This window comes from Dromaius novaehollandiae, chromosome 13 (assembly GCF_036370855.1).
Source record: "Dromaius novaehollandiae isolate bDroNov1 chromosome 13, bDroNov1.hap1, whole genome shotgun sequence".
NCBI lineage: Eukaryota > Metazoa > Chordata > Aves > Casuariiformes > Dromaiidae > Dromaius > Dromaius novaehollandiae.
The window spans coordinates 19,978,804-19,994,741 of NC_088110.1; the positions used below are offsets into that span (position 1 = coordinate 19,978,804).

Below are 15,938 nucleotides of genomic sequence, written 5' to 3' on the forward strand. Positions count from 1 at the left end.
GGGCCTTGTACAGCCAAGTTTTGAATATCTGCAAGGATGGAGATTGCACAGCTCCTCTGGGCTGCTGCTGCTCCAGTGCTTAATGACCTGCACCATGGAAATGTTTCCCTTAGATCTAACCAGAATTTCCCTGCTGCAGCTTGGGTCTGTTGGCCCCTATCCATTCACTGTGCACCTGAAAAGGGTCTGGTTCTCTTTTCTCTCTAACCAGCGAGTGGATAGTTGAACGCAGCTGTTAGATCACCCCTTAGCCTTTCGTTCTGCAGCCTCTGTCATACCTGATACTATCTTAATGCCCCTCCCGTGGTCTCTTTGCAACTCACTGTTGTGCTGGGAAGCCCAGAACTGCACACAGCGTTCACGCGTGGTTTTGCGAGTGCCGAACGGGGGAATAATCCCTTCTCTCGAGCTGCTGGCTGCAGTCTTGCTCGTACAGCCCAGTATGAACGCGCACTGCTGACTTGTGGTCAGCAATCAAATTACCTTTATTTTAAAAATTCATTTTCCAAACCGACTCCATGTTTAGATTCCCATGAATTAGAAACTGGAACAATGTTGTCATTTGGGATTCGCAAGTCTTTTGCAATGAATTCTGAAGCAAGAAACGTTGGCCTTCATTCAAAAACTTTAATTTCGGATTAATATTTCTCTGGTTCCCTGAGGGATTGTTATATCTCTGTCTTCAGGAAATAGATACTTTAATGCCCAAGCAACCTTATTATTTGCAAAGGCATTTCTTGTTGTTTAAAGTCATATTTGACCTGAATAACGATACTCTCTCTAGTCTTCACTGTGTCCAGTTTATGAATTCACTGCCTCTAGATACAGAATGCTTTTTATACAACAGGTGATTTGCTGAGCTCTGTGTGAGCATCAGTATCTGCATCCAGCAGTGAAAGTTTGGAGGGGTTTATTTTTCTGCACTTTAAAACTGCAAAAAATTAAGTTGAGAGAAAGTGTTTTTGAAACTGTGGTAAAGCCTTCCTTGTGTAAAGCACCTTTACGGTTTTGTCACCATGGTAATGATTAAAAATAGTGCTGATACAGGAGTGGGGTTTATATAGAATTTAAATGATGACATTAAAGAAATTTATAGGCCTGAATCTCAGTAACTCATGTCTTAAAACCATGAGATCAGGAAAAAATCACATCAGTTATGGTTAAAAAGGTCCGTGTCTGTCATTTATATTTAATCACCTGATTTATGATCTGAGAGAGGAAAGCTTTGATACTCAGTGACAATTCAATGAAGAAAAACCTGTGCTGTGCTTTACAAGGACAACATTCTTTAAAGAGCTCAGCAGCTCTTTGGCATGGTAGTTCCTGGACTTTAGCCCCTTACTTTGGTTACGCAGCACATGCGCAACTGTCATTGTCCCAGCCATTTCTTTGCTTTCCTTAGCTGAAGCCTGAAGTATATTTGTGGAACAGAGCTTCATGCTTTCTGTGTGTTTTTTTTCTTTCTATTATAAGAAGCAATAAAAAAAATTTCGTACATTTAGACCGATGACTGTTCCCCCCCCCCCCCCATGTCTATATATGAGTCGATGGTATATTGATGGGAAGCTAAGCTGGGGGAATTAAGCTTTGCCTTTCAAAGCCTCAGGGCTTCAAAACCATTGTGGGCTTTGGGTACTTGCAAGTTTTAAAGGAGCAAGTTTCTTGCTTTGACAGAATAAATGGGAGGCACAAAGTTTTGGCTGGTGATTTTATTCTTCCAGCAGAATGCATAGGTATTGTTTCTGGGAGGCCACGAGCAGGGTTTTAAGGTACCTGCAGTCTCTCCGCTGCAGGGTTTTGAACATCCTGACAGCGTTTAAGACTGAAATTTATATTCTGTAGGGAACAGATACTGGGTGTAAATGGTGTGTTCATGGATCTGAGCTGCCAAGAAACTTGTACTGCTTAGAGCTTTTTAGTGAACATAGTGCAGCTAAAAGTAAATCTCAGCACTTTTCAATTCCTGATGCCCCCTCTCATGGTTAGGCAACATTTACTGTCAGGATTTAACATCTGTTTGTCTTTTAGATTTAGAAGGTAATGTGAGTTGCATCTGTGTGCGTCTGCTTCACTGTGTGCCTTCCCTCGCTCTTCCTGCAGTGATTGATAATACCGCCCGGTCCATAGTCTAAACAATCCCATTACAAATTCACGAGCTACCTCACCAAAAATCTTGTCCTATTTGCAGAGCCTTCTACTTATGTAATGTTTATTTTTTGTTGTTACATATTCCCCTGACTACATTTTTTTAAAAATTATTATTATTGCTTAGGGCAGTTTCATGAGCACAGGAGTGGGGTTTTTTTTTTTTTGTTCTTTTTCTTTTCTAAGTCCATTGGCTCCCTTTTTTTCCCACCCAAGTTTGATTAGTCTTAGGCCAGCTATTATCAGAAGCCACTTTAAGAATCTTGGCCCTGTCTTCTGTTTCTGAGATCTTGGTTTGTTAGAAGTAACCGTGCTGTCAGCTGCAGAGAGACATTAATCTCAGTTTGGGAGGTGGAAGTGAATAGATGAAAAACAGACAAGATGTTGACAGAATTGGATCTAGACAGAAAGTTTCTTATTTTTTATGAATCATTGGTGATGTTTTAAGAAGTGGAACAGGTAGAACAGTTAATTTTTTTGAAGTGTTTTGAACAAAATCACTTCAGCTGCCTTTGCATTAGGAGAATGCTTCACTCTTAGCTCAGTCTGTGCTCTGCACTGGCTCAACATGAATCAGGAGGTCTGGGAGCTGCGTGTCTGTATCAGCACGGCACAACCGTCCAGCCTCTTGGCAACATGCTGAGGTGCCAGCCTGGAGCTGAGCTGTTGCTCCGTGCTGCTCCGTCCTCATCCAGCCATATACACATGAGCTTTGTGTACCCTTTGCTGCCTCCTGCATTGCCAAAACAGGCTTTTTTACAGAGACAGAACTCAAGCCACTTGGCTTCATGGTGAAATCTGAGTAGAAACTGGACAGTTATTTTCTATCTTGCTTTAGCTAAGTCAGGACCGCTCTAAATGTCCCCTCTAGACTTGGATACTATCCTATTTAAACTAATATTAGGTCTGAAGATAGAGGGGTGTCAAAAACAGCTGAATAAACAGGCCAGCTTGTTATTGTGTACTTAGGTCTCTGCTCTGAAGAGGAGTAAATACAATTGCTGGAGTATGTTGCGTCTCAGGAATGCTGAACTGCTGGCCAAGAGGGATCCTCATTTTTTGTGCTGGTGAATTGCTCTTAGGCATTATTCCAAGGCTGACCTGATGACTAACGCTTAACAATTCAAGACTTTGAGGTCATGGTGACCACTAGTTTCACCAGATTACAACTTCTCCTTTGTAACTGTCGTAATGTAGAACTGCACCAAAACTACATCTCTCGTTCAAGTGCCTAGCTGCAGAGGAAAGGTAAAAAATCTGGATTTCTTAGGAGGCCTCTTACAGTAACTGCCTTGGTAGTCTTCCGCAGGAATATAATTATCCTTCTCACATATAATGCATTGGGTGTGAATGTCTAACTCTGGGAGCTGGTAGATGCTAAGTGCCTTGTTAAGCCACTGTGTTGGGGACCAATTCTGCATTATTGACGTTATGATGACACTTGCAAATTACTTCATTGGTGGCAGAGGACCTACGTGAGCCTAAAGCAGCCAAGAGGACCTAGGTGCTGCTTTAGACTTCCCTTTCCTGCTTGCATGTTTTTACTCTCAGAGCGTACATTTAATTCTTCCAGTAACATTGCTGTTTGTCCAGTGCCTAGTATACATAATATATTATAGGATTATAAAATTGCTGGTAATCTCCACAAAAAACTCTGAAACAAAATGTTCTAAATGTCAAAGCTTTTATCATCTGTTCTAGCTCTTGCAATAAATCACATGTTCAGCTTGTCTGTCACACTTCCTTTTTTATTTTTTTTCCCAGAATAATGTTTCTTTCAAAATTGGAAAAGAAGTAACAGAAAGCAATGCCAGTAAAAGGCATTTATGCCCTTCATTCCACTGTCTTCATTTAGATGCCATTGCATCACAATTATTTGCCACAGCCTGTTCTCTGGTGCTTTTTACTATCGTAGTTAAGATGAGAATACTAGATTAAACTGTGTGACCAGAGACCAGATGAATCAAGGACAACAGGGTTTTTACACGCAACTTATCTGCATCAGTTTGTCTCTGACCGTGAGGCGGGCAGCAATTTTGGTAGCACCCCAAAATTCTCAGGTGCTCGACAGGGAAGTTAGCCTTGGGATGAGAAACCTGAACATGGGAGGTCTTGATTTGGTCTTACACACCAAGGAGCATTTATACAAAAGAGAAAGAAAACAAGCAAATTGCAGAGATTTGTTGACATTTTAGTAGGCTAAAGAGTTGCAGTAGGTTTGAGTTTTGTGCTGATTTGGTGTGGTAAGATGGGATGTAAAAACATGGACTGGAGAGATGGGACTGTTTCAGATGCAAATGCTGCTCTGAAATCTGGTGTCTCCCTGTGAGAGAATGGGAAATTCAGAGCTTCAAATTCCAGTGATCTGGAGACAGAAATACCTTTCCTTTCTGATGCTTTTGAGATGCTTGCAAGCATCGCATCAGTATCCAGTATCTGTGCTCTCCCTAAGGCTCTGCAGCAGCTTTCTGACACAAACATGTTCCTCGAGCTGTGCACATCTCTCTTGCTGACGACATTGATGATGCAGGTGCACATGAGAGAGAAGACAATTTCAAAGCCATTTATGGTGCTGAAGTGCTAGAAACTCAGCAAAATAATACATTTGCCAAGGAGGAGAAAGTGAAACAGGTGGGTAAATGACTGTCCATTTTGAAGGTTTTGCAGAGCGGAGCATGGGGAGGAGGGTAGAAAAGAGGTGAGGGAGCTTGCTGCTAGCAGTGCAGAGTGAAAAGGAAAAGGGATGACGTGGCTTTTTAATCTGGTTTGTATATCCGGGAAGAAATAATTGCTTTTTATGCTACTCAGTGCTATTGAAGCTACTAGGATTTCCTGGAAAATAGAATTGGAATGGATTCTTTTTTGGAGATTATCTTTTGTAAACAGTTACTGAAATACATAGCATTAGTAACCTCTTAATCCTAATTTGAGATCATTTCTCAAGTAGTGATTTCTTACCATCAGAGTTCCTACATGCCTGAATTGATTGGCGTATGTTTTGCAGCCTTGCAGCTGAGACAGCATCCTGTTTTCCCAGTAGCCAACAGCCCTCTTTTGCCGGAGTGGGATCTGAAGGGTGTAGTGTCAGAGTGGGGTGGTTTTCTGCGCAGCAGGTATATTGTCTGGTTATTCTCCACGGTGGCCTTGTGCACAGCTTTTTCTTTGGCAGACCTGGTCAAAGTGGAATGACGATAAGATTGTGTGTGTTCTTTTTTTTCCTATGCACTATCTCTTCTCTGCAGTGGCAAAGTCATTTATTCCCACTGCACTCTGAGGGCTGGTGGGTGTCAAGGACTAGACTCCACAGACACAGCCGTCGGGCGTGGAATATAAAGTGCATGAGTATACAGGTATTGGAAATCTGGATCCGTTCGGTTTCATGTTAGATGCGGTCTGTAAGGTAGTCAGTGGGGTTAGGTCTCTGCACAGAGAAGCACACAGCAAGGACTGTACCTGTGTCTCAGTTAATGTCTCAGTGCTTTGTGTCTTTTGCTTTCTGTTTCATGCCTGCTAAACTCAGCAGTCAAATAGCGCCTGTTTACCAGTTTAATACTTTTTTTTTTACCCATGCACTGCAATGCAGTTAGTCCACTGAAGGTTTTGGAAAGAGTGGAGTGTGTATGGTGAACATTATCCCTGCTTTTCATCTATTAGTCTGCTTTTTTTTTTTTAATTCCTTTTTACTTTATTTTTTTCATGGAACATGGTTTTGCCGACTCCAGCTCATACTGCATAATCTCAACTATAGGAGCACCTCAGGCTCACGCCCATCTGGAAACTATAGGTTGTGCCAGAAAGTTGAGATCATGAGGTCCGGACAGTGTCCATGTTGAGCATTTGCTGTTCTGGAAAAAAGGGCCAAAAATCCTGCAGCTGGCAGCAGTGAGGTCCTGCAAGAGGAGGAGACAGTTGTGCCTAAGCATGTTTGAAACCTCTTTGATGATGATGAGTAAGAAGCTGTTAAAGTGGTGTAGATTAAGCAGGATGTCTGTCTCCTGCCCTAATTATTTGACTCTAGCAATCTATATATGGAGTTTTTTCTTACTCATTTTGAATGAGAGTTTAAAGTTTGTGAACACCCCCAGCGTGCAGTGAGGGGATACCTTCTCTGCGCAGCGTGCCGCAACTGTGCTGAAGTTGTTAAAGTTCTTCCTCCTGCTGGACATCAGAAGGAAAAGGCGTTGTGTGACTTCTGTTTAAAACAACAACAAAAAAACATGGTCAATGTAGTTTAAAAAACATGGTTTAAAGTATTTTTTCTTTTGGGGAGAGGTTACATGCGACCTGCAACCCAAGCACACAGCTGTGTCTCTACGAATGTTTTTTGCAAGTAGGGAGTGGCTTGCGCTTCTCCTGGAAGCGTATCTGCAGTCATAGAGAAATTCCGCATAGCCAGAGCAACATTAAAAACAAACCCTAGCTTGGCTCTGTTACGAAAAACATGGAACAGCAGTTGCTGTGTGCAGGATGAAAGCTGATGTTTTGCCAACCTGAAGTGTAAAGCTGGTGCTGGAACTGGGGCCTGAAGAATGGGAGTGTTTGCCAAAAGGAAATGGAAGCAGGGATGGAGGGTTTTGGGGAATGCATCAAAGCCAGCCCTGCCAAAAAAAGGTCTCCCCTGTGGACAGGTCTGATTACGATAGTAACCGCATTAGCCCATGCAAAGTGCAGCTGGAGCCGCAGTTGGCCTTTTGCATTTTCTAGCTGTTGAACGGCATCTCAAATGCACAGCTAGGGAGATCTGGTTTTGGATCTGCCAGCTCTGTTTCTGTATCTTTATGACCCAAGGGCTGCATGCAAGCATTTGAGAGAGAGAATGGGAGATCAGCAAACTCAAAGCCGGTTTCTCTGCTTAGTAGTGGGAAGGTACACCAAAGATAACCCATTCCTGCCCCACTTAGGAGGCTAGAAGGAAGCCACAATTTTTGAGTTGTCTTCAGTTTTTGGAGGCACACGTATTGCACATAGGTTTTTCTCCAGTGGAGTCCCTAAACTGAAGGTCTGTTTGCCCAGTGTTAGTTTTTTCCCCTTGGATACGATATCCCTCCCTCCCCATCCTCTCATCCTATTTTGTTCCCGAAAGATATCTTAGCAGTATTCTTGTGTGTATCTGAGAGCACAAGCCCAGGGCAGTGGTCAGTCTGGGGACAGCTTTAGGCAAAGGAGGTGGTATGCGTGTGTATATTTATATATATATAGAGAGAGATAAATATATTTACACGTTTTGGGAGTAAGTTCTTCTGTGCATTAATCTGGCAGCTGCCCAGCGTTACACAGGTGGGTGGCTGAGGTGCTGGAGGCTGTTCTGTGGGACCTCCGTTCATGCCTCCCTTTGCACCTCTATCGGTCCAAACAGAAGTGGAATCTGTGTTTTGTCCTTTTAAATTTCTGTTTATTTCAGCATTCTTTAATTCGTGCAGTGCTACCGTCCCAGTGGTATCCGAGCAAAGGACAAACTCCATGCCTGTGGCAAGTGTCTGTTTTGTCATTCCAGCTTGTGCATTAGTAACAGCTGAACTCACAGCACCGCGTGCTGAACCTGTTGAACTCTGTAGCTTTGAAATAGCTCTGATTTGAATGTTTGGGGATTCCTGAGATCTGGAGCAAGATGGTGGACACCATTGGGGGGAAAAAAACCAGGTAAACACATATAGACTGAAAAAGGGGGTGGAGGGAGGTGTTCTGAATGGGAGGTCCTGCAGCAGGGTATCAGCGTCCAGCTTGCTCCCTACAGCCCAGTTCATGTTGCTGGTGCTTTTATTTAGAGGCGCCATGGTTCAGCAGTTAGCACGGAGCTGCGACAGTCAGAAGATCTCAGTCCTGGCTCTCGTCGTGGCTTGACGTATAACCTCAGGCAAATCACCTCATTTTCTTACTTTGTTGCTCCTTCCTGCCTTTAGTCGTCAAGACCATGAACTGATCAGGGCAGAGATTGTCACTTGATTTATTTATTTAGGCCCTTGATTCATGGATGCTAATCGTAGAGCAATAAATAATGGTGATTTCAGGCGTTTTGAAAATGAATCAGCAGAAGAATAAAAGTGTTTTGTAGACCTCAGCTTAGTGAGGATCAAGGAGTCCCTAGCTTATCATTTCCCTCCAGTCCTTTGAACTGTGGGAAGGAGCCTGCGGGCAAGTCAGCCCGGAGCAAGGCGATTGCATTCTAAGAAACAACTGAAGCAGAGAAGTTGATGCATTTCAGCTTTTAGCACCAGGTAAAATTAAAATGCAGAAACTCCCTTGGCCTGAAAATGTTGTAGGCTGCAAAAGGCAGCTGCTGCTGTTAAGCAGCTACTTGACAGCGCGGCACATTAGTCTTTCTGTGCAAAACCCTTAGAGGGTTGTGAAGTTTGATGCTGCAACATGAGCAGCCTTAAATCCCTGATTTGTAGAGGTTTGTATAATCTGGTCCTGGCCTCAGCCCTTTGCCTGAAATGGGACTTTTTGGAGGCTTAGTCTGTACAGACAAGTTGCTTTTTTTTCTGGTGTTGGTAAATGTTGCTGATCAGAAGTAGTTTCAAAGGCTTTCGGTGGATACACCTGTTGATTTAAGCCCACCTCTGACTATAATGGAAACTTTTGTTACCAATAAGTTATTCTTATGTATTTCCCAGAATACTTTGAGGCACCAGATGCTCTCTAGTATTAGAAAGAGAATATGGATCTAGATGAGTTTTGGGGATGCTGTCTTAGTATTTATGGATGTAATTAGTTAATAGACAAGATGCCGGCAGGTGATGCTCAAGAATACATGGTATAGTTCCCGAGTTTTGTAGGATAAGTGAAGCCACGTGTATGGTGTATCACAAGGAACTTTTCCTGTTTCTTGTTACATAGTAGTTTTAACAAAGTGTTCTGCTGCACTGAAGATAAGGGTTTCAGTGCCTATGCTCTGTACTTGGCCATTTGCATCTAGCGAGTGACACCTCCATTTCGTATAAGGCCTGTCTCACCATCAGAATTAAACTGTAACACTAGCTTGGCTCAGCCATCCCCGCAATGAGCTGGGAAGGACCTCTGTGCGGGAGGTTGACCTTTTCCCTTTTGCTGGAGCTGCCCTCGTTGCTCAGCAAAAAATAAACAATTGCTGGCACGCACAGCCCTAGAAGTCCGCATACGTTTCTGCAGTAGCTCTAGCATGGCCACAAAAGAAGCGATTAGTTGTGTGCTGTTGCGAGGCTGAAGAACGGAGAGCTAGAATTTAACAGGCCATTCTGGATTAGGGTTGGCAATTAATTTTTTTAACCTAACAAAGATAGTATTTGGTGACAGGAAAACTGGCTCTCAAGGATGTGGAGTAGTGTTTCCTGGCCAGTGACAAAGCAGGGGTGAAATTTGGTCATTGAGAAAGCTAATTTTGCCCTTTTTGTATCGAGTGTGCCAACTGCTTTCACGTGTTATTAGCTTGGAAGGTCTCGTTAAGGTTGAAGGAGGTGTTTGTGCCGTGCCTTCTATTTTTGTGCACTAGAGTCCATTCTTTTAAGATCTTGGTTACATAAGTATTACTGTTCTTGTCCCAATTTTTGTCTGTGGAAGTAGTGTATGAACAAAGGCTGCAGGATGAGGCCATTAGGGGCTAGAATAACAGATGAAGATGGCTTTTAAGAAAAGCTCAAAGTCTCTTGTGCCATAGGCTCTCCTGAATGTGTTCACAGCAGTGTCCAAGGGCTTCTGAGCACTGATGGCAAAAGCCAGTGCTTGCAGATTTTTGTCGCATGCTTGCTTGGTAACACTGAAAAAGTAATTTTTCTTCTGTGGGTTTCAATTCCTCCTCCTCTAAAAGAGGACTGCGACTTAAGTCTTTAGATTTTCTGCAAGACTCAATTATAGTAAATTGAGAGTGAAGGATGCCCTGTCAGTGTCATTTATTCCCCATGCTGCTGCTGCTTGGTACTTACTATATTCAGTGGTTTTGTTTCTAAAATCGGTGTCGCAGGATTTCAGAATGATGTTAGCTGTGAGGTTCTGGCTGGTCAGTAATGAGAAGGGTCAAATCCCGCGTTGGCATGTGTTACTCTCACTCCCAGAAATCGTCGCGGGCACCACTGCTTTTGGGGAAATCCTTGAGGAATTGAATTCCCACTCCAGTGTATTTCTTGTGCGTGCCATTAAAGATGAATATTGTGTGGGCATTTTGAGCAACTGAAGGCATGTTCGACGCCGACACGTGGGGAGCACGAGCTCCTTGCACTGGCTGACCTGCCGGTCTCTGATTGGGGTCTTTGCGGGCAGCGTTGCCTGTCGGCTCCTGAGTGCGTGTTTGTGCTTGCGCTGGAGTCGGTGCAGGTAGGATGGAGCAGGTGGCTCAGCATTGGCCAAGTGCTTGCTGACACAAAGCAAATTGCTCCTGTAACCGACTGATAGGTTTCAGGCTTTAATTGAGGCTTTCAGCAAGGCACTCAGCAGTGAATAGCATTCTGCTGAGAAAAACCGCAGCGTAACCATGGGCAAAGGTTCAGGATAGCAGAGTTCAACCCTCTTGGGGATGGCTTCTTGATTTATTTATTTTCTATTTCTTTCCCACCATCATTCAAAAGTCCTGTAATGTTGCCTAAAGACTGCAGCCAGTGCATCAGCATAGCACACCCCTTTGCGTCGAAAACTTGAAGTGGAGGCACAGGTCTGGGGTTTTCGCCTGGCACTTGCTCAGCACATGCGGAAAGGTGGCTTTCCCTCTGTGCTTCCTTTGAGTCGCTGTCTGCCGGGCGCGAGCAGCAGTTTTTGTAGGTCTTCCTTGCACAGCAAGGGAGCACAGCTCCTGCTGCCTTTTCTCGTGCGTGCGTCTGCGTCAGCATCAACAGAATCTGAATTTTTAATGGGCATCTCTAAAAGGCAAAGGAAACCTCCCTTGCTCCTCCCTGCCCCCAAGCACGAGTGGACTCGAGAACGGAAGAAAGCTCATTGGGGAGAGGTTTGGGCAAGAGGCTTTTGCTCTGCAGCTGTCCCTAGGCTGAGGGAGCTGCTCGCTGGAGCCACACTGTGACGTGCCTGAGCGAGGGCAGCGCTGCGGCGGCAGCCGTACTGGGACCCGGTGGTCTAGCAATGGGTGCCTTCCGCCCCCTGCTCCCCCCTCTAATCTGACGTACTCTAGTTTCTGCTTTGAATTTCATTCGTTTGTAGTATGGGACCCGGGAATAAATCTCAGCACGGAAACCTATCTGCTGCGCTAGCTATGTTTAGGGCCCTCAATTAGTCAGAGAGGAGTTGCTTCAAGTTACAAAGCTGCCTGATTGGCTTTGAAGTTTAGATTTTATTTAGTGCTGGAGCGGGTCTAACAAAAAAGACTTTTTTTTTTAAAAAAAAAGCCCTATGTGAATCAAAGAAATTAAATTCTCTATGATTCAAGTTTCCTAAAGAGTCCAAAAATCTGCTATGGTAATAGTAGCGTCAGTAGCTTAAAAACTCCAGTGGACCCTTGCTGCTTCAAGGAGCTTAGAGATGCAAAGATTTTTTGCTCCATTCTGAAATCCAGAATACATTCGATAGTGTCTGCAGCATGTGTTTTATGGTCCTTTCGCTTTTCAGTGGCTTAAAATGCATCGGAAGTGTGAACTACTAAAAGCAAGTGCTTTTGTACTTGCAAGAATTTCTTCGAAAAGGTAATTGGATTGCTTTATCAGGCTTCGCATGTCAACCCAGAGCCACCGTCTTCTCCCCCTGCCCCCAGATAGCATAGAAAAACCCAAAGCATTTGAAATCTGTATTTTTCTATATATTTTTTTCATGTCTTGGTTAGGATAGGGAGGTGACTGTATTTTCTATGGGACATCAGATCTTTTGCCACCACAGTGGGAAAGAAGTGATGGATAAGCAGCTAGCCTGTCTGTTCACATGCTTCCAGAAGGGGCTGCCCTGGACAAGTGAAAGGGAGAAATGCCGTGTAGCAGCAAGGCTTTTAAAGAAAACAGCACAACACAGAGCACCCCTTTGTGAAGCGCTCTGCCCCTGTTGCGCTGACGATGTTCAGTCTGAATGGTGCAGCTGGGTCTACGTGCTGCGGGAAATGAGCCGTTCTGGAGGTCTCTCTGCAAGTGCTGCTGTGGAATGTGGGATCCATTCTTAGTGCAAAGCACTGGTGGTTCCTGCACACCGACGAGCTGCCCAGCCCATGCCATTCAATAAAGCTGAACATGTGTCCAGGCTGCTTCTCATCATGAGGGTGCTCATCCCTTCGATCAGGGGATCAGGTTTGCAAATAGAGATGAGTGGAAGGCAATGTGAGCTAAACGAAGATTCGTGGTCCTGGCGATTACATTCCTGTAGCCAGTGGAGCTGCTTCCCTGCCAACTCCGTGTCTCTGGGGCGACTCGAGGATTGTCTGTTTTGGCAACTTCTAATGTCTCCTTCGTGTTGTCATCGGGAGTGGCATTTTAACTCTCGTCATCGTTTCCTCTAACTGCTAGCGTTTCATCAAGCTACCTCTGGGAATTTGAGAGGATGGGTTTTCTCCAAAGAATACTATTTATAATACAAAGCAGCCTGTATTCTAGCCATTTGTGGCAACATGGCTGCCGAGGAGGTAAGAGTTGTCTTTTGCTTATCCAGCTGGTCTGTTTACTAGATAATCAGAGAAATAGTTCAGACACTATGAGGAATAATGTGGGAGAGTACAGAAGAGTTAAGTCATTTGTGTTTGGGCAGCAATGCTTTTTGGAGAGTAGAAATTCTGTTATGTGGAAGACTTGGAGATTTTAAATTTGTTTTTGTGACAACTGAAGAGTGAAAACACAACATTTCAGGATTCTTCAAGAAAGAAAGAAAGAAAAAAAGCCTGTGGATCAACTGAAATATTTCACTTTGACAGAATTAATTTTAGTTCATCCTGAATTTGAATTCATCAATTAGCAATGTAGAATAAAGTATTTGTAAAATGACGTTTTGATGGGCTCTCTCTCTTTCTTAATGAGTACCTCCCTTTACAAGGACTCCTAGCTTTGGAAACAGTACAAAAGCAGTTATGTGGTATTAGACTGAGGGATAAGGTGTTTGCAAGAGGAGATAACGAAAGAAAGATGCTCTGAAGTTTAAAAACTTACCTTAAAAAAAAAAAAAAAGCTGCAGTTTTTCATTGCTTTTACAGAACAAATTGGTTTAAATATATGGGGCTTCATTTTCCATTTAAATGTTTTAAGTACAACTTTTTAGCAAGCAGAAAAGACAAAACTCAACATATAAAGCAGCCCACTTGACAGTTGCATGTAGCAAGCCCGTATCCCGGCAGTTTCTCCAAGGGCTTACTGTGGCCTCACTGCAGCTGTCTTTCCCTTCCTTGCAGAAAAAGATTTACAAGTACAAGAAGGTGCTCAGTAATCCCGGCCGCTGGGAGGTGGTGTTGAAGGAAATCAGGACACTGGTGGACATGGCGCTGACATCTCCGCTTCAGGATGATTCTATTCACCAAGCACCGCTAGAGATCGTCTCAAAGCTGCTCTCAGAGGTATGAGCTCAGCAGTGTTCCTGCAAGCGAGTGTCACCTTGAGATGAGAAACAAACAGTTAAAAGTTTGTGGATGGGTTTTCTTTTAACTGGGATTTTCAAAATTCTTCTCTAAGTATGCTCGTGACTCCTGTTGACTTGAGTGGAATTTGTACTTGCTGGGGGAAAAGAGAATTTGACCCATGTTACGTAGATTTCTAGAAACAAAACAAAATGCTGTTTTCTCTTGAGGTTCTTTTTCTTTTCTGATTATTTGTGGTAAATTTATTAGGGGTCTGATTTGTGTCTTATTTCAAGTCAGTGGTAATACTTGCCTTAACTTTCCTTGGCTTTGTTGGCATGACTGATCATCCTTGTACCAAGCCAATATACCAACAAATTCATTACACAGCTATTTTATTATTACCATTCTGTCAAAGAAAAATATTTTCCTTCTTCAGAAATACCTATCCTTTTTTGTGTTTATTTCAAATAGTTAACCTTCTGTGGGCAGGAAATACAATGCCAAGCAGGATTTTCATGTCCGGTTCTGGTATACAAAGATTTGTGATAAGCAAAAAAGTTGCTAGCTATTTTTCTTTCAGTAAGCTAAGATCTTAGTGGTTTAGAAAGTTATAACCTCTGAATGGATCATGTTGCTGAGAAAGCCAAACACAGAATCTTCAGTGGTGAAAACTGAGGTAGCATAAGGGACTTCCAGTAAGTTCCTTGACTTTTACTGGTTCCATATTAGAAGGAGGAATTTCAGGAAAAATGCAGCAATTAGCTTACCGCCCACCAATGATGTACAACACCACTGTAATCCTTTTATTAATTTTCTTAGAAACAGACAGACTGGCTTAAGAAAACTTATTTAAGAAACATAGCACTAACTTTAATTTTCCAATTGATTGAGATCTGCTCTGGCAGCCCGATGTTTGTACGCTCAGCTTTCATGACTGGGGTAGCTCGAATCTGACGATGCTGAGGAGAAAATGGTAGCTTACACAATCCCTTATAGCAAAGGATGTATCGCCTTCTTTAAGAGAATGGTTTTAATTTGATTAATTTTATTGTAAAACCAAGCAATTGCAGTGCTGAGCCTTTCTTCTTGTGTCTGGTGGTAGCTAAGAGTATACTAATGTGTCAGCTCTGAAGACTGTGCATTGATTTCTTCTGTTCAACCTTTTCAGAACAACAATTTAACCACTCAAGACCATGAGAGCATTATTGTGGTGAGTATCCTTCTGTCAAAATCTGGGGACAAGTCTGTATTGTTTGATAATACTTCTATTAATGCTTGTCTCTGCTCCACTGAAATGGGGCAGATATGAAAGCAATTCCATCAATTGGTGAATTTAGGTGGGATCAAACCCATCCGGCCTATTACTTTTTGTGTGTTTTGTTGTTCCTCTTTTCCTGTTCCATATATGAATAATGGTAAAGCTTCCTTCCCATGAATATATATGAAACAGCACAGCATGTTTAGGGTTAATTTTCTCCCAAAATGGCCTCCTTACTGGGCTACACAGTGCAGTGCTCGTATCTGCATGTGTACTTTAAATAGTCAAAACCCATCATTTCCAGATGTGCCCTATAAAACTCATAGGCTTAGTAGTTTCCTGAAGGGCCGGTGCTGCCATATACAGAATGTCTCCATTGCTGATGGTATATGAGCAAGTGACTGGTTTTGTAAGCGTGGATATGTGTTTGTGTCACTACAGTTTAACCCCTTGTTTATGTGATTTATAAAAATATCGTCTTTAACTTTTACCTTTATTCTGTAGGTTGCGTTTATTGGACATAGAAATAAGAGAATCAAATGGCAGCTCTCTTTCCTATACAACAAAATATAAAATCTCAACAATTTATCAGAGAGTGGAAATTGCTTCCCCATCATTGTAATTTAATTTCAGTCACTGGCAATTTCCAGGAGACTTTCCCAGTAATCTAATCTAGAACTTTACCACCACCTGATCATAGCACGTCTCTGTGAATCTTTCTGCAAAAGAACAAGGCAGAATGTAGCTGCCAGTAGGTGTGAATTTGCGTTTAACTGCTGTTTAAGATACCATTTTAGCAGGAATCAGTCACTGAGATAAGTTTCTAAAGTGGCATTTACTTTTCTTTGAGATCTGCTGTAGGTTTGTTTTTTTTTTTTAACTCTGGTGCCAAGGTTGATTCAGTCTTCCATTTAAAACTGCCTGTTTTAGGGGAAGGATTTTTAATTAAAAGCTGTAAGGTAGCCCTGCTTTGAGCAGGGAAGCTGGACCAGATGGCCTCCAAAGGTCCTTTCGGCCTGCATTATTCTGCAAGTGGAAGAGACTGCTGCTTCATTTCCAATCCTACCCTTGTTTTTTCCGGGTTCAGTAGGTTGT

The 15,938-nt window shown here is 42.9% G+C and overlaps 1 protein-coding gene across 3 annotated transcripts in view; it reads left to right on the top strand.

The window, feature by feature from the left end:
* Nucleotides 1-15,938, top strand: part of CMIP (c-Maf inducing protein) — a 140,798-nt gene that overhangs the window by 90,071 nt on the left and 34,789 nt on the right. For all 3 annotated transcript variants that reach the window (XM_026092579.2, XM_026092580.2, XM_026092582.2), the window contains exons 4-5: nucleotides 13,421-13,582; nucleotides 14,754-14,795. In XM_026092579.2, coding sequence (XP_025948364.1) covers nucleotides 13,421-13,582; nucleotides 14,754-14,795 — 204 coding nt within the window. The remainder of the gene's footprint in view (nucleotides 1-13,420; nucleotides 13,583-14,753; nucleotides 14,796-15,938) is intronic.